The sequence below is a fragment of the Somniosus microcephalus genome, chromosome 7 (assembly GCF_052327205.1).
Source record: "Somniosus microcephalus isolate GS21.2 chromosome 7, FLI_Smic_1.0, whole genome shotgun sequence".
In the NCBI taxonomy this organism is placed as follows: domain Eukaryota; kingdom Metazoa; phylum Chordata; class Chondrichthyes; order Squaliformes; family Somniosidae; genus Somniosus; species Somniosus microcephalus.
In genome coordinates this window covers 207,542,908-207,565,716 of record NC_140993.1, presented here as the reverse complement: position 1 = coordinate 207,565,716, position 22,809 = coordinate 207,542,908, and the positions used below count along the sequence as shown (strand labels likewise).

Below are 22,809 nucleotides of genomic sequence, written 5' to 3'. Positions count from 1 at the left end.
GGGAAGGGGGGGGGGGGGTGGAGGAGAGGGGTCCGGGGGAAGGGGGGGGGGTGGAGGAGAGGGGTCCGGGGAGGGGGGGGGGGGGTGGAGGAGAGGGGTCCGGGGGAAGGGGGGGGGGGTGGAGGAGAGGGGTCCGGGGGGAAGGGGGGGGGGGTGGAGGAGAGGGGTCCGGGGGAAGGGGGGGGGGGTGGAGGAGAGGGGTCCGGGGGAAGGGGGGGGGGTGGAGGAGAGGGGTCCGAGGGGGGGTGAGAGGGCGGGGGGGGGTCGAGGGCCGGGAGGGGAGGAGAGGGGTCCGGGGGAAGGGGGGGGGGAGGAGGAGAGGGGTCCGGGGGAAGGGGGGGGGGGAGGAGGAGAGGGGTCCGGGGGAAGGGGGGGGGGGGAGGAGGAGAGGGGTCCGGGGGAAGGGGGGGGGGGGGGAGGAGGAGAGGGGTCCGGGGGAAGGGGGGGGGGGGGAGGAGGAGAGGGGTCCGGGGAAGGGGGGGGGGGGAGGAGGAGAGGGGTCCGGGGGGAAGGGGGGGGGGGGGAGGAGGAGAGGGGTCCGGGGGAAGGGGGGGGGGGGAGGAGGAGAGGGGGTCCGGGGGGAAGGGGGGGGGGGGAGGAGGAGAGGGGTCCGGGGGAAGGGGGGGGGGGAGGAGGAGAGGGGTCCGGGGGAAGGGGGGGGGGGGGAGGAGGAGAGGGGTCCGGGGGAAGGGGGGGGGGGGAGGAGGAGAGGGGTCCGGGGGAAGGGGGGAGGAGGGGCGGAGGGAGGAGAGGGGTCCGGGGGAAGGGGGGGGGGGAGGAGGAGAGGGGTCCGGGGGAAGGGGGGGGGGGGGAGGAGGAGAGGGGTCCGGGGGAAGGGGGGGGGGGGAGGAGGAGAGGGGTCCGGGGGAAGGGGGGGGGGGGAGGAGGAGAGGGGTCCGGGGGAAGGGGGGGGGGGGGAGGAGGAGAGGGGTCCGGGGGAAGGGGGGGGGGGAGGAGGAGAGGGGTCCGGGGGAAGGGGGGGGGGGAGGAGGAGAGGGGTCCGGGGGAAGGGGGGGGGGGGAGGAGGAGAGGGGTCCGGGGGAAGGGGGGGGGGGGAGGAGGAGAGGGGTCCGGGGGAGAGAGAGGGCGAGGGGGGGGGGAGGAGGAGAGGGGTCCGGGGGGGAAGGGGGGGGGGGGAGGGAGGAGAGGGGGTCCGGGGGAAGGGGGGGGGGGGGAGGAGGAGAGGGGGTCCGGGGAAGGGGGGGGGGGGAGGAGGAGAGGGGTCCGGGGGAGGGGAGAGGGCGGGGAGGGGGGGGGAGGAGGAGAGGGGTCCGGGGGGAAGGGGGGGGGGGAGGAGGAGAGGGGTCCGGGGGAAGGGGGGGGGGAGGAGGAGAGGGGTCCGGGGAAGGGGGGAGGAGGAGAGGGGTCCGGGGGAAGGGGGGGGGGGGAGGGAGGAGGAGAGGGGTCCGGGGGAAGGGGGGGGGAGGAGGAGAGGGGTCCGGGGGAAGGGGGGGGGGGAGGAGGAGAGGGGTCCGGGGGAAGGGGGGGGGGGGGGGAGGAGGAGAGGGGTCCGGGGGAAGGGGGGGGGGGGGAGGAGGAGAGGGGTCCGGGGGAAGGGGGGGGGGGAGGAGGAGAGGGGTCCGGGGAAGGGGGGGGGGGGGAGGAGGAGAGGGGTCCGGGGGAAGGGGGGGGGGGGGAGGAGGAGAGGGGTCCGGGGGAAGGGGGGGGGGGGAGGAGGAGAGGGGTCGGGGGAAGGGGGGGGGGGGGGAGGAGGAGAGGGGTCCGGGGGGAAGGGGGGGGGGGGGGAGGAGGAGAGGGGTCCGGGGAAGGGGGGGGGGGGGGAGAGGGGTCCGGGGGAAGGGGGGGGGGAGAGGGGTCCGGGGGAAGGTGGGGGGGGGGAGAGGGGTCCGGGGGAGGAGAGGGGTCCGGGGGAAGGGGGGGCGGTGGGGAGAGGGGTCCGGGGGAGGAGAGGGGTCCGGGGGAAGGGGGGGGGGAGAGGAGGAGGACCGGTGGAGGGGAGGGGGGGTGGAGAGGGGTTCGGGGGAGGGGGAGGGGTGGAGAGGAGAGGGGTCCGGGGGGGCGGGGTGGAGAGGAGAGGGGGTCGGGGGGGTGGGGTGGAGAGAGAGAGGCGAGGGGTCGGGGGTGTGGGGGGAGAGGAGAGGGGTCCGGTGGGGGGGGGGGTGGGGAGAGGAGAGCGGTCCTGGGGGGGTGGGGAGGAGAGGGGTCCGGGGGAGGTGGGGGGGCGGGGGAGAGGAGTCTGGGGAGGTGGGGGGGGGGGGTGCGGGGGAGAGGAGTCTGGGGGTCGGGGGAAAGGAGAGGGGGAGGGTGGGGGGGCGGGGGAAAGGAGAGGGGGAGGTGGGGGGTGGGGGAAAGGAGAGGGGGGAGGTGGGGGGGTTGGGAAGAGGGGGAGGTGGGGGGGGCGGGGGAAAGGAGTGGGGGTGGGGAAGAGGAGAGGTGAGGGGGTGGGGAAGAGGAGAGGTGAGGGGGTGGGGAAGAGGAGAGGGGGAGGTGGGGGGGTGGGGGGAAGAGGGGAGGTGGGGGGGGCGGGGGAAAGGAGTGGGGGGGGGTGGGGAAGAGGAGAGGTGAGGGGGTGGGGGGAAGAGGAGAGGTGAGGGGGTGGGGAAGAGGAGAGGTGAGGGGGAGGCTGGGGGGGGAAGAGGAGAGGGGGAGGTGGGGGAGGGAAGAGGAGAGGGGGAGGCGGGGGGGTGAAGAGGAGAGGGGGGAGGTGGGGGGGCAAGAGGAGGGGGGAGGTGGGGGGGAGAGGGGGAGGTGGGGGGGGAAGAGGAGAGGGGGAGGTGGGGGGGGAAGAGGAGGGGGAGGTGGCGGGGGAAGAGGAGAGGGGGAGGTGGGGGGGGAAGAGGAGAGGGGGAGGTGGGGGGGGGAAGAGGAGAGGGGGAGGTGGGGGGGGAAAGAGGAGGGGGGGAGGTGGGGGGGGGGGAAGAGGAGGGGGGGAGGTGGGGGGGAAAGAGGAGGGGGGGAGGTGGGGGGGGGAAAGAGGAGGGGGGGAGGTGGGGGGGGGAAAGAGGAGGGGGGCAGGTGGGGGGGGGGAAGAGGAGGGGGGGAGGTGGGGGGGGGAAAGAGGAGAGGGGGACGTGGGGGGGGAAGAGGAGAGGGGGGACGTGGGGGGGGAAGAGGAGAGGGGGAGGTGGGGGGGAAGAGGAGAGGGGGAGGCGGGGGGGTGAAGAGGAGAGGGGGAGGTGGGGGGCAAGAGGAGGGGGGAGGTGGGGGGGGAGAGGGGGAGGTGGGGGGGAAGAGGAGAGGGGAGGTGGGGGGGAAGAGGAGAGGGGGAGGTGGGGGGGGAAGAGGAGAGGGGGAGGTGGGGGGGGAAGAGGAGAGGGGGAGGTGGGGGGGGAAGAGGAGGGGGAGGTGGCGGGGGGAAGAGGAGAGGGGGAGGTGGGGGGGGAAAGAGGAGGGGGGAGGTGGGGGGAAGAGGAGAGGGGGAGGTGGGGGGGGAAGAGGAGAGGGGAGGTGAGGGGGGGGGAAGAGGAGAGGGGGAGGTGGGGGGGGGAAGAGGAGAGGGGGAGGTGAGGGGGGGAAGAGGAGAGGGGCAGGTGGGGGGGGGAGAGTAGAGGGGGAGGTGGGGGGAGAGGAGAGTGGGAGGTGGGGGGGGGAGAGGAGAGGGGGAGGTGGGGGGGGGTGAGGAGAGGGGGAGGTGGGGGGGGAGAGGAGAGGGGGAGGTGGGGGGGGAGAGGAGAGGGGGGAGGTGGGGGGGGAGAGGAGAGGGGGAGGTGGGGGGGGAGAGTAGAGGGGGAGGTGGGGGGGAGAGGAGAGGGGGAGGTGGGGGGGGAAGAGGAGAGGGGGAGGGGGAAGAGGAGAGGGGGAGGGGGGAAGAGGAGAGGGGGAGGGGGGGGGAAGAGGAGAGGGGGGGGGAAGAGGAGAGGGGGAGGGGGGGGAAGAGGAGAGGGGGAGGTGGGGGGGAGAGGGGGAGGTGGGGGGGGGAAGAGGAGCGGGGGGAGGGGGGAAGAGGAGAGGGGGAGGTGGGGGGGGGAAGAGAAGAGGGGCAGGTGGGGGGGGAAGAGGAGAGGGGGACGTGGGGGGGGAAGAGGAGGGGGGAAGAGGAGAGGGGGAGGTGGGGGGGGGGAGGAGAGGGGGAGGAGAGGGGCCGCGGGGGGGGGGGGGAATGAAGAGGAGAGGGGCAGCGGGGGGGGCGATGAAGAGGAGAGGGGCCGCGGGGGGGGTGGGTGAAGAGAGGGGCCGCGGGGGGGGGCGGGGTGGGTGAAGAGAGGGGCCGCGGGGGGTGGGGGTCGGTGAAGAGGAGAGGGGCTGCGGTGGGGGGGGGTAAAGAGGAGAGGGGCCGCGGTGGGGTGGGGGGTAAAGAGGAGAGGGGCCGCGGGGGGGGGGTGAAGAGGAGAGGGGCCGCGGGGGGGGGGGGGTGAAGAGGAGAGGGGCCGCGGGGGGGGGGGTGAAGAGGAGAGGGGCCGCGGGGGAGGGGGGGTGAAGAGGAGAGGGGCCGCGGGGAGGTGTGTGGGGAGGGGGGTGAAGAGGAGAGGGGCCGCGGGGGGGGGTGGGTGAAGAGAGGGGCCGCGGGGGGGCGGGGGTGGGTGAAGAGAGGGGCCGCGGTGGGGGGGGTAAAGAGGAGAGGGGCCGCGGTGGGGTGGGGGGTAAAGAGGAGAGGGGCCGCGGGGGGGGGGGTGAAGAGGAGAGGGGCCGCGGGGGGGGGGTGAAGAGGAGAGGGGCCGCGGGGGGGGGGGGGTGAAGAGGAGAGGGGCCGCGGGGAGGGGGGTGAAGAGGAGAGGGGCCGCGGGAGGTGTGTGGGGAGGGGGTGAAGAGGAGAGGGGCCGCGGGGAGGTGTGTGAAGAGAGGGGGTGAAGAGGAGAGGGGCCGCGGGGGGGGGCGGTGTCGAGAGGAGAGGGGCTGCGGGGGGGTGGAGAGGAGAGGGCCGCTGGGGGGTGGAGAGGAGAGGGGCCGCTGGGGTGTGAAGAGGAGTGGGGGCCGCGGGGGGGGGGAAGAGGAGAGGGGGGGGTGCGGAGAGGAGAGGAGCCGCGGGTGGGGGGGGGGGGGAAGAGGAGAGGGGCCGCAGGGGGGGGGGGGTGTGGAGAGGAGAGGGGCCGCTGGGGTGGGGGGGGGGGATGTGAAGAGGAGAGGGGTCGCTGGGGGTGTGGTGAAGAGGAGAAGGGGCCGCGGGGTTGGGGGGGGGGGGGGGGGAAGAGGAGAGGTGGGGTGGTGGTGAGGAGAGGGGCCGCGGGGGGGGGGGTGAAGAGAGGAGAGGGGCCGCGGGTGGCGGGGCTAAGAGGAGAGGGGCCGCGGTGGCGGGAGGGAAGAGGAGAGGGGCCGCGGTGGGGGAGGGAAGAGGAGAGGTGCCGCGGTGGGGGAGGGGGGAAGAGGAGGGGGGGAAGAGGAGAGGGGGCCAGCGGTGGCGGGGGGAAGAGGAGAGGGGTCGAGGTGGCGGGGGGGGAAGAGGAGAGGGGTCGAGGGGGTTATGGAGGAGAGGGGCCGAGGGGGGTTATAGAGGAGAGGGGCCGAGGGGGGGTGGGTATAGAGGAGAGGGGGCCCGGGGGGAGGGAGGATAGAGGAGAGGGGCCGGGGTGGGTGGATGGTGAGGAGGAACCAGGAAGGTGAGAAACGGGAGGCGTGGTGAGAGGGATCAAGGGTTGAAAGGGGGGTAATGGGGATTGGGGGTCGGGGGTGTCTGGATAGGGGCCGGTCGCTGAGGGCAGAGTGAGCTGGGTGGACGGCCGTCTCTCCTGGTACCACACCTACTCTCGTGCTGCCCACGTCTTTCCCCCCAACTTTGCCACCAAACCGCCCCTTTTCCCCCCAACCGCCCCTCTTTCTTTCCCCTCCCCTTTTTCTCTTTCCCCCCCCCCCCCCCTGCTGATCCAGATATTCTTCCTTTTCAAAGGTTTTTTTTTGCTTCAACTTCAATCTCCTGCCCAAATTATATTGAAGTGTGATCCCTTTTTAAAGTGTTTTTCCCCTATTTGTAGTTGAATTATTTATATAAAGGGAAGTACAGGAAACTCTCGATTTACCGGCACCTAAATAACCGGCAAAATTCAGGAGTAGGTTCAGGTAAGTTTTACTTCATATTACTTGCCGCCTTCGATCTGTTGCTGTGCAATCGGGTGTGGCTGCAGCTGTTGTTAAGCAACAGGGTTTGTTGCTTATACGGAGCTCTCAGCTCTCCGTATCTTTTAACTATAGCTCTTGGTTATCCGGAATGTTTGATGAACCGGCACCACGCCGGTCCCGTCGGTGCCGGATAAAGAAGAGTTTCCTGTATATAATACCATAGCAAAATATCTGTGCATACAGACATGCACAGGTACATTTTACCGCATCTTCCCTTGTCTATATTACTCACCTGCTCCATATATCTTAGCCTTTGCTCCCAAAATCCACAAATCTGTCTCCTGCCTTGAAATGAAGTGTTGAGGGTTAGTATCTCTGCAGTCCTCCCCCGACCCTTGCCAGGATTCTGAATATTGACAGCTAGTTCTGTGCACTGTTTCTAGTTGGTAGAATGAGCTCGGTGTAGTCCTCTGCTGAAGAATGAGCGCCCTGATTTATTGGTGTCGTCTTCTACTGACATTGGACTGTGCTTATCAGTCATTTCTTTAAATCTGTATATGTTCTGGTGATAGTTGTCCACTCAGAAATCAAACGAACTGAGGTTAAAGTAAAGAATTTCAAGGCAGGGGAGAACACTTTATACAAGTACCTTAAACACAGGAGAGTTGGGAGAGGCAGTAGAAAGCACAGCTGAAAATTGAGGCTGGTAGCTTAGGTGGTTGAGGAGCTGATGGGGTTGAAGGCTGTGCTACTGTTGGCGGGGGAAAGGGAGGGTGGGATGCACAAGAGGATCAAAAGATGGTACATCCTTTGTCATGCAAGATACGACAGGGCTGAAGAGCCCAAGAGGGGTGAATATTTTGAGGTCAGAGTATCGTGGGAGAAGAAGCCAGTGGAGGACAGGGGTGATGGGTGAGCAGCATATGATGCCGCTCAGCATGTGAGTAGCAGTCTTGTTTGCATTGCAATTTGTATATGATGGTGTTTATTTCTCCACTTGGGTAATTTTCCCACTCCGACTCATCATTATTTCTCTACCTTCTTGCTCACTTGTTTCAGTCCCCCTTGGATAAACCCACAGCTGCCCTCTGCGTCTCTCTGCATTCTCTGAAGGGCCTGTTACCTTCTCCTTGGAAAGAGGCTGTCACTGCCTCCTTCCAAGCAGCAACCTCATCCTTTTCTCTTGCTGTCCCTCCTGCCCAACATGGCCGCTAGGGGTTAACCTCGCCAACCTCCTTCGCCTCCCGCTCACCACACCCACTGCTGCCACCTTGGACTCTTTATCTAATTTCCCTCCAGAATGTCTGTTCACTCTTGAACACATTACAACCATTAACATCATGGCTTCGATGGAAACCTGGCTCACAGGTGGAGATACCTTGCCCCTTACTTGATGGCGCTCCACCCATATAGCCCTACAAAACCACGCACCCCCAACTCAGGCCTTTTTTTATATATTAGTTCCTGGGATGTGGGCGTCGCTGCCACGGCCACCATTTATTGCCCATCCCTAATTGCCCTTGAGAAGAGAGGTTAGATGTGGGGCAGTCATTGGAGAGGTCAAGGGTCTGCTTCTTCAGGGCGTGATAACAACCAGCCAGCGAATGTAGGAAAAAAAGCTTGTTAAGTGGTAAAGTGTTCGGCAGGTGGGAGATTGAGAGAAGTGATGGGTTCTGGTTAGGGTTGCAAAATTCTGGGAATTTTTAAAGAGGAAACTCCATGGGAATTTTGAGTTTTTTTACACACTGATGGTTTTTGTCTCCGACCCTTATATTATCTTTGTCATCAAAATAGACATTCTGTTCCATACAAATAAAAATAGGCTTTCAAAACTTTATTTAGGTTATAATTTTGAACTTTATTGAACCCCCACAAAAAAGACCCATCTAAAATAAAATAAAATGAGCGTTAGCTTGTAAACCTGTAATTTGTCCTTATTTTGTCTCTTTGAGTCTTCTACTCCTCATTGCTCCTCCTGATTCTCTGACTCTGACGTGTCCATTTCCTCCTCTGTCACTGTCTAGCTGTGTGGTGGACACTTCTGTATCTGGCTCAATAAGTTGTAGGTTCGCCTGGATAGCCACCAGTTTCTCCACTCTCTTGTTAGTCAGCCTCTTGTTAGTCAGCCTGTTGCGCACCTTTGTATGCGTATTCCCAAAAAGTGACCAATTTCGTTCAGAGGCCGCTGATGAAGGTGGGATTTGGAGTATCACCGATGCAATGGGTGACAGGGCCTCAGATGCACAAAGTCCCTTCCACACGGTATGTGCACTGATATGCTTGCACGATTCCCATATCCCGTCCCCATTCCAAAGACTTGGTAGAGAACTTTGCCAGACTTCCCAGAACTTTGCCCATGTCCAGATTGAGGTGGCGTGAGAGGGTAGAAATCACACTAAGCGCTGTTGATCTGTTCTCCAGAAAGTATTGGTCTCCCAACATGCTTTGGGTCCAGCATGTATGCTGCAGCATGAATCGGCTTGACACACAATTTTTGATGCGCCTGTATGAGTTGAACAATTGCCTTCTCTGCTTTGAGCTTTAAATCAGCAAAAAGCCTGAACATCTGACAAGACAACATCATCTCCTTCAATCTGAACAATTGCAGATGCTACTGGTGAGAGTAGTTTAAGGCTGCTAACCACTCTCTCCCAAAACACATCATCCAGCAGTATTTTCTTGATGGTGGTTCCCATATCCCCAGACTGGGATATTGCCATTTCTTGCAGCGACTCCTTACCCTCCAGAAGGCTGTTGTACATTATGACAACGCCACCCCATCTAGTGTTGCTGGGCAGCTTCAGTGTGGTGTTCTTGTTCTTTGTCGTTTGCTTGGAGTTGTAGGTTGCTGCAACTACCTGTTTTCCCCTGACATAATTAACAACTTGCTTGGCTCTCTTGTACAGTGTTTCCATGGTTCTCAAACCCATGATGTCCTTGAGGAGCAGGTTGCGCCCATGAGCTGCACACCCAATAGGCTCCTCCACTTGAGCCCAAGCAGCCTTCATATTCGCAGCATTGTTGGTAACAACTGCAAAGACCTTTTGTGATCCAAGACCGTTGATGACCGCTTTCAGCTAATCAGCAATGTATCTGCCTGTGTGTCTGTTGTCCTTCGTGTCTGTGCTCTTGAACACTGGGAGAGGAGTGGAGACACTGTAGTTTATGATGCCCTCCCCTCGTACATTTGACCACCCATCTGAGATAACTGCAACACAGTCTGCCATCTCTATCGTTTCTTTGAGCTTTCCTTGGACTATATTCAGCCTCCAGCAAATAAGTAGACAAAGCATGTCTGGTGGGAGGACAGTATGCAGAGCGAATAACATTGAAAAATCTCTTCCAGTACACATTGGCCGTGAGCATGAGGGGTGAGCCTGTTGCATATACAGCTCGAGCAAGGCACTTATCTGCATTCTTCTGGCTATGGTTGTCCATTGTATCAAAGAACCTTCCAAGTGGACCAGGAGTTGCTGAAGATAGAGACTGATGCTGAATGTGAACCATCATCTTCTTGAATGGAAGCAGAGGAACTCTGGGCTGACTGCTGTGAGCTTTGAGTGAAGTTGTTGCATTTGGATAAATGCTGCTGCATCTTTGTGGCATTCTTTACATATGTACACAGTCTTTCCATCTTTAATGCCTGGGGTAAAATGCTTCCACACATCTGACGGTAAACGTGGCATTGTTCTATGCAAAGCAATAAAGGGCATTCGTCTGTGTCGAACTGCGGTCGATCAGCATGATTGCAACAGGGCGAGTAAATTTTTCCTGATGCTCCATGTGATGGAAGCGTGACCTGTGCACGCACGATGCTACATCACCAATAGAGGAAGCTAATCGCTCAGCCAACCAATCAGGACACATTTGTTCACAGTCACACACACAACTTGTAATTATTAAAACAAATCAAGTAAGAAGATAAACATATAGTGATTAAGAAATTCCTTAATAATTAAGATTCCATCTCTGTTAGTAATTTTAAGAGAGGACCTGTGGGGAAAAAAATGAAAGAAATACAAAAAAAAATATTATGCTAGCATGTGCTTTTTCGGGCAAAATTCCCAAGCTAAACTTCCCATGGAAAATTTCTGGAAATTTACCGGAAACTTTCCACCCCTTCGCAACCCTAGTTCTGGTAAGTGATGTGGGAGCAAATAGAGAGTAATATGGGATCTGAGCATTGTGATACATGGGATGAAGAGGTTACAGCTGTCTGTGTTTGAGACGGAAAGGTCCATAAGCTCCTGGCACTTGCCATTGGAGGTAAGGGTAGAGGAGGCGATTGGTTATTGGTCTGGGATTATCCTTGCTCTAGAGTATACTGGAAGTGTAAGAGGTGATGCAGTGTTGCTTGAGATGGTGTAGCCTGATTTGGCAGTAGATACCCAGGCCATTGATGTGCCAGGTGCACTCAAGCCTGTAGCCCTTGAGACATGAGGCTGCTGAAATGTAGCGGGGAATGGTGGAGTAAGTACACTGAGAGTGACTTGGGTCCTGAGTGTGTGAGACACCCCAAGGGGTGCCAAGTTTTAATGTTGTTTACTCTCAGTTAGACTGTAGATTAATAGACAAACTGCCATCTAGCATTCGAAATAATGGAACCAGAGGAAAACCATATTTTGCATTAAAATCTTATTTTGCCTTTTTCAGAAGTGAAATTAATTTTGTTTTATTGACCCTAAAAATCATCAGTTTTGTCATCATTATGCTGCTCCATTTGTAGGGATCCAGTCTTCATGGAAAAAGTAGCTAATGTTCTACTGTCTGCTAGCACACAATGTAGTGGTGTAAATCAATCAAGTTAAAATATTGCATCGAGTTCTTTGCGCATGATGGCATTGTGACAAAAATGATGCACGTCTCTCCTCTATCCCCAAACAAAAGGTTTATTAAACACTTGCGGTATTGATAATTGTATGCAACAAATCCTAACTTAAATCAAAGTTACTGCTCGGTTAACCTACTGCATGGTACAAAAGATTACTAAGCTTCTAAAGAATGTTGCTGAATTGATTTTCTTCACATCCATGAATTAAACTTTGAAGCTTTGGATTGACCAAGGATCTGGCCTCTAGAAAGGCGTGGCAAAAGCAAACACTAGAGCAATTAAAACAATGGGAGTCTGTCAGTAACGCTTGTGCTACTCTGTCACGTTTGTTATACTGCTTCTGGAATGCTGATAATGGAGAAAATACTGTACAGCATTCCAAATCACACTTTCATGTTTAAAGGCAATGCCAGCAATTTAATTTAAAGGACACCAGCCATAAGAAAACACCATCAAATTGGCTTTAGTGCAAATATTTCAAGTGATTGGTATTGGATGTGTCATGGGAGACATTAGTACAGGAAACTCTTTTTTATCCGGGACCGACGTGGTGCCGGTTCATCAAAAATTCCGGATAACCGAAAGCTATAGTGAAAGATACGGAGCTGAGGTATAAAGCAACAAACCCTGTTGCTTAGCAACAGGTTCAGAACAATGGCCACAAGTTCCAAGCGATTCTGTAGCTTAGCAACAGCTGCAGCCACACCCTTGCACAGCAACAGATCGAGGAAGGCAAGTAATAAAACTTACCTGAACCTACTTCTGAATTTTGCCGGTTAACCGAGATTTCTGGTTATTTAGGTGCCGGTAAATCGAAAGTTTCCTGTAAGTTAAAATTGGCTGGATTCCCTGCAGCATACAAAATCTAACAATTTGAAAGTCACCATTTTTTTTGTGGTTCTTTCGAGACAGGATACAAGAAAAAACTTGTGTTGTGACAGACAATCCTCACACCTCCTAGGTTCCAACCTCTACATCTCTATTGTAACTTTTCTTGTCTTTATTCTGTTGATGCTGCACTATGATATTCCTCTGAACTTTTTTTATTCCTTCTAAACTACAAATAGGCAATCCTGTATGCTCTTCCAAAAATCTTCCATTGTGTTGAAATCAAGGCACATTGCAGACTTTTCTAGGACTTAAACTGTGGAACACCTTCCTTCCCTCAATCTTTCTTCCTTCTACAATTTACAGGCTTTTAAAACTCAGGATTAACACCACATCACTACATCCTGATTTACCATGGTTTTTTTACACGTTGGAATCTTGCTCTGTGGGCCTTGGTTTCTTCATTTATGAGCTTGTAATTTGTCTTGTCACTGGGGTTACAGAAAAGTGTAATGGGGACACATTAAATTTTCATTCTACATCAACTTGAGCTGCAAAAAGCACAAAGTTTAATTTAACGGATTTGTTGTTCCAAAGGTTTAGAGCTATGCAGTGCTGGGGTGAAGTGGTTACGGGCAGCGCTCCTCAAATTCTGTGGCATAAGAATATGGATTCTGCCGCAAGTCCAGGATTTGCAGACATCTTGATCTCAATATACAGGAAGCTTTGTGATATCCGGCACTGACGGGACCGGCGTATTGCCGATCTATCAAAACTGCTGGACATACAAAGTTAATGTTGAAGCATACGGAGGTTTTCATCTCCGTATCTGACAACAAACACTAACAGCTTCTAAAGAGTCGGCTGCAGCTGCAAACGTCTGTAGCTGAAGCTGTTGCTATAGCTACAGACCTTGCAGTGCCTGACTGGGGGAAAAAAAAGAACGAGAACTAAAAAAAACTTATAGAAAACGGCTCCTGATTTTTGCCGTTAGATTGAGTATTCCGGACATACAACCTCCGGATAAACCAAAGTTTCCTGTATAACAAATATTTTTAAAGTGATGTATGAAATGTGTTTAAAAGAAATTGTGCATTTGAAAAATATTTAAAAGCAATTTACAGGAAACTTTGTGCTATCCGGCACCGACGGGACCGAGCTGTCTGTGCCATCAACTGCCGGACAAACCAGCGCTAATGTTGAAACATACGGAGATTTTGAGCTCCATATCTGGCAACAAACCCTGCAGCTTCTAAACAGTCGGCCGTACCTTGCAAGCGTCTCTGTAGCTTAGCAACAGCTTCAGCGAGACCTTGCAGAGCCTGACTGGTGAAAAAAAAAGCAACGAAAAGAAAAAAAACCTAACGAAACAGCTCCTAATTTTTGCCGGTGGCTCGAGCATTCCGGACAGTTAACCTCCGGATAAACCAAAGTTTCCTGTACTGCATTTAACCTGAAATACCGTGTACCCACTTACAGTAATGGCTGCATTGTCTGATTTTTTTTATTTTGCCAGGTGCGCCAACATAGAACAGGCCATACTAGATTTAGTGATGAGTAATGAGCCTGAATTAGTCAGCAATCTAGCAATAAGGGAACACCACAGTGACCATAACATGTTTGAATTTGATACTGGGTTTGAGAGCGAGAAGGGTGAGTCACAAACCAAGGTTTTAAATTTAGGTAGGGTGGACTTTGGAGGAATGAGACAGAAATTGACCACAGTAGACTGGGCAGAACTGTTAATGGGTAAAAATACAGATAAACAGTGGTGCTGCTGTGCTGGGATTTGAACTTGTGTCTGAATCATTAGTCCAGGCCTCTGGATTACTCGTCCAGTAACATGACCACTATGCTACCTTAACCCCACAAATATGAACTGATCAGAGAGAACCAACATTGATTTGTAAAGCGTAAGTCATGTCTAACAAACCTAGTTGAATTTTTTGAGGAGGTAACGACAGTAGTAGATAAGCGTGTCTATGGATGATGTTTATATGGACTTCCAGGAGGCATTCAATTAGGTTCCACACAAGAGACTGTTAACAAAAATAAGAGCACATGGAATTGGAGGCAACCTATTGGGTAGGAAATTGATTAGGAGATAGACACAGATTAGGGATAAAGGGTATGTACTCAACTTGGCAGAATGTGGCTAGTGGTGTTCCCCAGGGATCTGTACTGGGGCCTCGGTTTTTCACTATACTTATCAATGACTTAGACAAAGGAATAGGGAGCCGTTTATCCAAGTTTGCTGTTGACACTAAGTCAGGTGGCACAGTAGATAATGCAGATGGGAGCAGAAAGTTGTAAAGGGACATTGACAGATTAAGTGAGTGGGCAAAACTCTGGCAGATGGAGTTTAATGTGTGGAAGTGTGAGGTCATCCACTTGGCACCTAAGAAAGATAGATCAGAGTATTTTCTAAATGGTGAGAAGCTAGTACCTGTGGAGAAGCAGGGAGATTTAGGGGTCAGTGTACAAAAATACTAAAAGCTAGTGGACAGGTACAAAAAATAATTTAAATGGCTAATGGAATATTGGCCTTTATCACAAGGGACTGGAATACAAAGGGGTGGAAGTTAGGTTCCAGTTATATAAAGCTCTGGTTAGGCTCCATTTAGAGTACCTCGTTCAGTTCTGGGCACCACACCTCAGGAAGGATATATTGGCCTTGGAGAGGGTGCAGCACAGATTCACCAGAATGATTCCGGGGCTAAAAGGGTTAAATTATGAGGACGGGTAGCGTAGACCAGGCTTGTATTCCCTCGAGTATAGATTAAGGGGGTGTCTTAAGATGATTAAGTGATTTGGTGGGATAGATGGAGAGAAACTATTTTCTCTGGAGGAGTCCAGAACAAGAGGGCATAACCTTAAAATTAGAGCTAGGCAGTTCAAGGGCAATTTAAGAAAGCACTTCTTCACATACAGGGCAGTGGAAATCTGGAACTCTCTTCCCCTCTCTCCCACCCTCAAAGAGAAAAGGTTGTTGAGGCTAGGTCAATTGAAAATGTCAAAACTGGGATTGATGGGTGTTTGTTAGGCAGGGTTGTAAGGGATATGGAACCGAGGTGGGTCGATGAAGTTAAGATACAGGTCAGCCATGATCTAATTCAATGGCGGAACAAGCTTGAAGGGTTGAAAAGGCCGCCCCCTGTTCCGAATGAGGCAACTAAGTGTTAAGCAGCAGGTAACCAGCACCTGGTATGCAAATACCTGGTGTTCTGAATCAGAATGGTGTCAGATGACACTAATTGATTTGTAGTTTGCTAATCTCGATGCCTTTCACAGTTTGCACACCTGCTTTCCAAATTAGACTCCCCTTCTGCAAAACCATCATATTGAAGAGCTATCAGTGAGGCTGCACAATCCCACCACCAAACGTATCTTCCCCTCCCCTTTCAGCATTCCGCAGGGACCGCTCCCTCCGAGACACCCTAGGCCACTCCACTATCACCCCAAACAGCCCTTCCCCTTCGCCTGGCACCTTCCCGTGCAAGCGGAGGAGATGTAACACCTGCCCCTATACCTCCCCCCTTCCCACTGTCCAGGGCCCCAAACACCCCTTCCAGGTGAAACGGCGATTTACTTGTACTTCTCACAATCTAGTATACTGTATTCGCTGCTCACGATGCGGTCTCCTCTACATTGGGGAGACCAAACGCAGATTGGGTGACCGCTTTGCGGAACACCTCCGTTCAGTCCGTACGGGTGACCCCGAGCTTCCGGTCGCCTGTCATTTTAAATCACCGCCCCATTCCCACTCGGACCTCACCATCCTTGGCCCCTTGTATTGTTCCACGGAAGCTCAACGTAAACTCGAGGAACAGCACCTCATCTTCCGATTAGGCACTCTGCAGCCTTCCGGACTCAATATCGAATCGAGTTCAACAATTTCAGATCATAACCTCGGCCACTATTTCATTTTTTCTTGTAATTTTTCCACTCCTTTTCCCCCCCCCCCTTTTTGTTTCTCTCTCACACCTGGCAGCTATCTCTTGCACTTTACACCTAATCTCAGCCTATTACCATCTCGTCTAGCTTCTAATACCTTTTATTGTCTCTTTTTTACTTTTGTTTCTTTTATTGTTTTGTCCGATTGCAGCCCTGCCTCCGATCTATCTTTTCTTTCCAGTTTTGAAGAAGGGTTCGACCCGAAACGTCAACTCAAATTTCTGTCCACGGATGTTGCCTGACCTGCTGAGTTTTTCCAGCATTTTCTGTTGTTACTGCACAATCCTCATATTCGGTTAAACCTGTACAGACAAGACACCTGCAAAAAAGCGGGCACTTACTGACAGTCCCAAATAACTTGCATTATAATAGATACAAACTGCCCATTGAAACCATGGACATGCAAATTGCGAACTATGGGCAGCCTTCAATGCACCAAATCCGGACGCACAGGTAAGTACGAGGCAGTAGAGAGTGAAAAAAGTCATTTGTTTAATGAAGAGCTCTTTACCCAGCAAGCATAGCTGTAGAGAAACCCATCAATCTCTGGGATTGAATGCTTGCATAGCTCTATCACAGGGATAGAAGGGTTTCTCTGCACTGTGGATGCTGAGTAAAAAGATCCTCATTACACAGAAGTTCGGAACTGCCCATCGGGGCAGATGGAGTCGGGAATCCAGGGCCTTGAAATCCTGGGGGGTGCTGAAATTGCGTGGGGGGTGCTGGATTAATATTTACTAACCAATGGATGTAGTTTTTTTTTAAAAAGCAACTTTAAAAAAAAAAAAAAAAAAGAATTGGATATGCTGGAAATCTGAAATAAGAACAGAAAATGCTAGAAATACATAGCATCTGAGGTTAACATTTCTGGTAAAGGACCTCTTTTTTACACAGGTGCGGGTGTAACTAGTGTGTATTTTCCATATTTGCTGTTTATATATCTGATAATCACTGGAAATGTGTACGGTACTGTCTTGAATGAGATCTGCCATAGGCAGTCTGTTCAGTAGTGTGTCCACTGCATTGAAGCCTCTGCATTCCATTGCAGAGCCCTCAGACTGGCTGGATTGGAAGTAGAATTATGCTTTCCCCCTCCTGGTGCCATTCACTGTCGCCAAGGTTTCAGCTGTGGCTCAGTGGTAGCACTCTTGCCTTGTGAGTTCAAGTGCTATTTCAGAGATTTCAGCATAAATTCCAGGCTGACACTTCAGTTCATATTGAGGGAGTGCTGCATTGTCAGAGGTGTGTCTTTCAGATGAGTCGTTAAAACGAGGCCCTGTCTGTCCTCTGGTGGATGTAAAAGATCCCATGACACTATTCGAAGGAGAGCAGGGGAGTTCTCCCTATGTCTTGGCTAATATTTATCCCTCAAATCAACATCACTGAAACAGATTGGCCTGGATTTTGCATTGAGAATAACGGTGAGGCTAACGGCCCTCAATTATTAGAGTAAATCAGACAGCAACTCTGCATATGTGCAGTTAAATGTGGAAGTTGCGGTCTGAGTTACCCTGCTTCTCCACAGGCTGCGCTATAACAGTACCTTGCCAATAGACTGGGCGTGAACTTGCTGTAGTTACCCAGTAAACACAGCAGTAAAGGTTAGTGTTTAAGTGAATTTTTAACAGTGTCATTAGTCATAATTACTGCCCAACAACCTCTGGCCTTGAAAATTTAACTTTACAAGTGTGAAGTCTTATTCCTTCAGAATTTAATTAGTGTTAGAGATTTAAAAAAAAAAAATTTTACTTTTTCTTTGTGTCTCTTTTATCTCGCTCTCTCTTAATCCCATCTTTCTTTACTAAGCTTTCTTTTGCTTTCTGTACATGATTTAAATCTAATTTATAATTCCTGGTTTAATTCCTGCGTGTCTGAGGATTCTTCAATCTGATTGGTTAAAGAGCCTCGCTGTTACTTGTCTCGCTCACAGACTCCACGGATCCCCATAGAGGGCGCCACGCTGGATTAGAGCAAGTCATAGTGTTATACAGCACAGAAAGAGGCCCTTCGGCCCATCGTGTCCGCGCCAGCCATCAAGCCCTGTCTATTCTAATCCCATTTTCCAGCACTTGGTCCATAGCCTTTTATGCTTTGGTGTTTCAAATGCTCATCTAAATGCTTCTTGAATGCTGTGAGGGTTCCTGCCTCTACCACCCTTTCAGGCAGTGAGTTCCAGATTCCAACCACCCTCTGGGTGAAAAAGTTTTTCCTCAAATCCCCTCTAAACCTTCTGCCCCTTACCTTGAAACTATGCCCCCTGGTTATTGACCCTTCTACTAAGGGGAAAAGTTCCTTTCTATCTACCCTATCTATGCCCCTCATAATTTTGTGCACCTCAATCTGGTCCCCCCCTCAGCCTTCTCTGCTCTAAGGAAAACAACCCAGCCTGAAACGCTCCAGCCCAGGTAACATCCTGGTGAATCTCCTCTGCACCCTCTCCAAAGCAGTCACATCCTTCCTATAGTGTGACGACCAGAACTGCACACAGTATTCCAGCTGTGGCCTAACTAGCGTTTTGTACAGCTCTATCATAACCTCCCTGCTCTTGCCTTCATTAGCCGAGGCATAGAATATAAGTATCCCATATGCCTTTTTAACCACCTTATCTACCTGTCCTGCTGCCTTCAGGGATCTATACATGCACACCAAGGTCCCTCTGATCCTCTGTCCTTCCTAGGGTCCTACCATTCATTGTGTATTTCCTTGCCTTGTTAGTCTTCCCAAAATGCATCACCTCACATATTTTTGAGGGTTAAATTCCATTTGTCACTGTTCTGCCCATCTAACCAACCCGTCTATATCGTCCTGTAGCCTGAGGCTTCCCTCCTCGCTATTTACCACTCCACCAATTTTCGTGTCATCTGCGAACTTACTGATCATACCTCCTACGTTCATATCTAAATCATTAATATACACTACAAACAGCAAAGGACCCAGCACTGATCCCTGCGGTACACCACTGGACACAGGCTTCCAGTCACAAAAACAACCTTCGACCATCACCCTCCTGTCCAATGTGCCAAATTGCCCTGGATCCCATGGGCTCTTACCTTCTTGACCAGTCTCCCATGCTGGACTTTGTCAAAAACCTTACTGAAGTCCATGTAGACTACATCAACTGCACTACCCTCATCCACACACCTCGTCACCCCCTCTCAAAATTCAATCGAATTGGTTAGACATGATCTCCCCCTGACAAAGCCATGCTGACTATCATTGATTAATCCTTGCCTCTCCAAGTGGGGACTAATTCTGTCCCTCAGAATTTTTTTCAATAATTTCCCTACCACTGGCCTGTAATTCCCTGGTTTATCCCTACTACCCTTCTTGAATAATGGTACTATGTTAGCTGTTCTCCAGTCCTCTGGCACCTCCCCTATGGCCAGAGAGGTTCTGAAAGTTTGTGTCAGAGCCCCTGCAATCTCCTCCCTTGCCTCACACAGCAGCCTGGGATACATCTCATCTGGGCCTGGGGATTTATCCACTTTTAAGCCAGCTAAAACCGCTAGTACCTCCTCCCTCTCGATACTAATTTGTTCAAGTATATCACAATCCCCCTGCCTGATTTCTATGCCTACATCGTCCTTCTTCATAGTGAACACAGATGCAAAATATTCATTTAAAACCTCACCTACATCTTCCGGCTCTACACACAGATTGCCACTTTGGTCCCTAATGGGCCCTACTCTTTCCCTGGTTATCCTCTTGCCCTTAATTATACTTATAAAACACCTTGGGATTTTCCTTTTATTTTGCCTGCCAGTGTTTTTTCATGCCCCCTCTTCGCTCTCCTAATTTCTTTTTTAAGTAACCCCCTGCACTTTCTAAACTCCTCTCGGGCTTCCACTGTTTTTAGAGTCATAGAGTTTTACAGCACAGAAAGAGGCCCTTCGGCCCATCGTGTCTGCGCCGCCCATCCATCCCTGTCCAGTCTAATCCCATTTTCCAGCATTTGGTCCATAGCCTTGTATGCAATGGCATTTCAAGTGCTCATCCAAATGCTTCTTGAATGTTGTGAGGGTTCCTGCCTCCACCACCCTTTTAGGCATTGAGTTCCACATTCCAACCACCCTCTGGGTGAAAAAGTTCCTCCTCAAATCCCCTCTAAATCTCCTGCCCCTTACCCTGAATCTATGCCCCCTTGTTATTGACCCCCCCACTAAGGGGAAAAGTTCCTCTTTATCTACCCTATCTATGCCCCTCATTATTTTGTACACCTCAATCAGGTCCCCCCTCAGCCTTCTCTGCTCCAAGGAAAACAACTCCAGCCTGTCCAGCCTCTCTTCATAGCTGAGGCGCTCCATCCCAGGTAACATCCTGGTGAATCTTCTCTGCACCCTCTCCAAAGCAATCACATCCTTCCTATAGTGAGGCGACCAGAACTGCACACAGTACTCCAGCTGTGGCCTCACCAGCGTTTTGTACAGCTCCATCATAACCTCCCTGCTCTTATATTCTATGCCTCGGCTAATGAAGGCAAGTATCCCATATGCCTTTTTAACCACCTTATCTACCTGCTCCGCTGCCTTCAGGGATCTATGTACATGTACACCAAGGTCCCTCTGACCCTCTGTACTTCCTAGGGTCCTACCACTCATTGTGTATTCCCTTGCCTTATTTGTCCGTCCAAAATGCATCACCTCGCACTTTTCAGGGTTAAATTCCATTTGCCACTTTTCCGCCCATCTGACCAACCCGTTTATATCGTCCTGTAGCCGGAGGCTTTCCTCCTCGCAATTTACCACCCCACCAATTTTCGTGTCATCTGCGAACTTACTGATCATACCTTTTACATTTTCATCCAAATCATTTATGTAGATCACAAACAATAAGGGACCCAGCACCGATCCCTGAGGTACCCCACTGGACACAGGCTTCCAGTCACAAAAGCAACCTTCGACCATCACCCTCTGCCTCCTGCCACTCAGCCAGTTTAGGATCCAAGGCACCCTGGATCCCATGGGCTCTTACCTTCTTGACCAGTCTCCTATGCGGGACTTTGTCAAAAGCTTTACTGAAGTCCATGTACACCACATCCACAGCATTTCCCTCATCCACCCCACTAGTCACCACTAGTTACGAGGATGTTGCCAGGACTGGAGAATTTTGGCTATGAGGAGTGATTGGATAGGCTGGGGTTGTTTTCTTTGGCACGGAGTAGGCTGAGGGGAGATTTAATTGAGGTGTATAAAGTTATGAGGGGCCTAGATAGAGTGGATAGGAAGGACCTATTTCCCTTAGCAAAGAGGTCAATAACCAGGGAGCATAGATTTAAAGTAATTGGTAGAAGGATTAGAGGGGCGTTGAAATTTTTTTTCACTGCGAGGGTAGTGGGGGTCTGGAACTCACTGCCTGAAAGGGTGGTAGAGGCAGAGACCCTCATCACATTTAAAAAGTACTGCATATGCACTTGAAGTAACTTACAGAGCTACGGACCAAGAGCTGGAAAATGGGATTAGGCTGGATAGCTCTTTTTTGGCCAGCGCAGGCACGATGGGCCTCCTTCTGTGCCGTAAATTTCTATGATTCGATGAATGTCGTCTGCTGACTTTAAAAGGAAACATATGAACTATGGTTGTCTCGTTTCAGTCCACTTCCGAATGGGAAAGCCTGTAGCACAAAACTGCCCAGAGAATTTACCTGCTAGCACTAAATTAATCTTGCTCAGGGTTCATTGGGATGGATTGTTTGGTGGAATGAAGAGAGAAGAATGGGAGCTATGAGAATTGATCTTGGTGCTTTGAGATTGAAATGCAGTCACATTGTTGATACAAAGTAGAGAGAGCTTTACTCTGCATCTGACTGGTGTTCATGAACTTAGTGTTTGTTAAATTTCCAAAAGTGTTTCATTTCTAGCACTAACGTTTCTCATCTTTTGAGTGCAAGAATTCAACAAATTCAAGGATAGTCCATGATCTCCAGAAATTAACTGCATAAGAATCAATTTGTATAAATGGTCTATATACAGGTCTGTTAACTCAGAGATCTATATACGTAGGTCATCTGGACAACTTTCTGCAGAGAATTGTGCAATATTCTTCAGACTGCAGTTATAATTGCAGAACTGATGCGTGCAAATTGCCATAATCTGAATACAGTATATCGTTCATTACTAAGAGATTGTGGTAGACCAAGTATTTCATTATTCAAAAACAATTATGATTTAATTTATTTGTATTTTCAGGTACTATGTGGGTTGTTAACTGTCCTTACCCATTCCCTCCCTTCCTCTTTCCCCCCCCCCCCCCCCCCCCCCAATAGCTGTCCTTATTTTTTTTTGCAATTCCCTTCCAGATTTTGCATTCCTGTTTTCTGTCCTTCCTCTTCACCTGTATATCTTCCTTTTTTAAATTTTAGTGGAATTATTTTCTTCCTGTCTCTGTATTCAGGTAGTATCAGTGACTGAGTACCATCGCAGGATCGATGCTCTTAATGCTGAAGAACTGCGCAAGCTCTGCAGACGTCTCAAGGTGCCCCATCTGTAGTTAAACCCATTATACATTTGCCCAAAGAATTAGAGCAGATGTGACTCCGTGCATCCCAGATTTTTATCAGTGGCAAACACACCTACATCATATTTGCCTCAGCAGCAGCACTTTACCAAAGCTTAGCAGAAAATTCCTTATTTTTGGATACACTTGTGGTGCAGTGGTGTGTAATAGTTAGTTGAATGAAACACATTGCATGAAGGGGAGTTAATTATGGGATGGGGCAAAATTAGGAATTTTCTGCCCTCCATATATTCCATAGGTTCCCTGCAAAGTGCGCTCGTTATCACATGATTGTGACAATGAGTAGTTTCTCTAATTTGTTTTACTGCAGAATTTGATGTGTGCGATTTGATGTGGAGGAAAATCTTTGCTGATGAGATTGCGGAAGTTGAGCAAAGAGTCTGTGATGATTCTGCCTCATCTTAATGTAGTGTATTTACAGTAAATTCTCTTTAATTGCCTGCATTCCTCTCAACTTTCATCATAGACTCCAATAGTAGTGATGTATTGTTGAATTGCTGTGCATCCCAGCTTGCCAGTGGCAGCACTGATCCTGCACTGTACATTGATAATGGCAGTGGCATTGTTGAAATTACAATGCTGAATTTTAGCCATGTGATAATTTAAAGCTCTTGGATTAGCACACAGGAAAATTAAGAAAGGGGAAATGATCGTCCTTAAAGTTAAGTTTTTTTTTAATTTTGGTCACCTTTTTATATTAGTACCTGGGTTTTCAAATTCAAATGTGAGCTA

At 51.9% G+C, this 22,809-nt stretch overlaps 2 protein-coding genes across 6 annotated transcripts in view; one reads left to right on the top strand and one right to left on the bottom strand.

Annotated features, from left to right (window-relative positions):
• LOC147115098 (ras-related protein Ral-A) overlaps positions 1-22,809 on the bottom strand; it is a 520,495-nt gene that overhangs the window by 290,309 nt on the left and 207,377 nt on the right. The gene's annotated exons all lie outside the window — the stretch shown is intronic.
• Positions 21,822-22,809, top strand: part of LOC147115099 (oxidation resistance protein 1-like) — a 50,650-nt gene continuing 49,662 nt past the window's right edge. Inside the window, exon 1 of one of the 2 annotated variants that reach the window (XM_085993387.1) lies at positions 21,822-22,035. Coding sequence is in view for 1 of the 2 variants with exons in the window: in XM_085993386.1 (XP_085849512.1) it covers positions 22,430-22,483 (54 nt within the window). In the remaining variant the exon portion in view is untranslated. Of the gene's footprint in view, positions 22,036-22,059; positions 22,484-22,809 lie in introns of those variants that run through there. The other variant, XM_085993386.1, reaches the window with a different exon arrangement.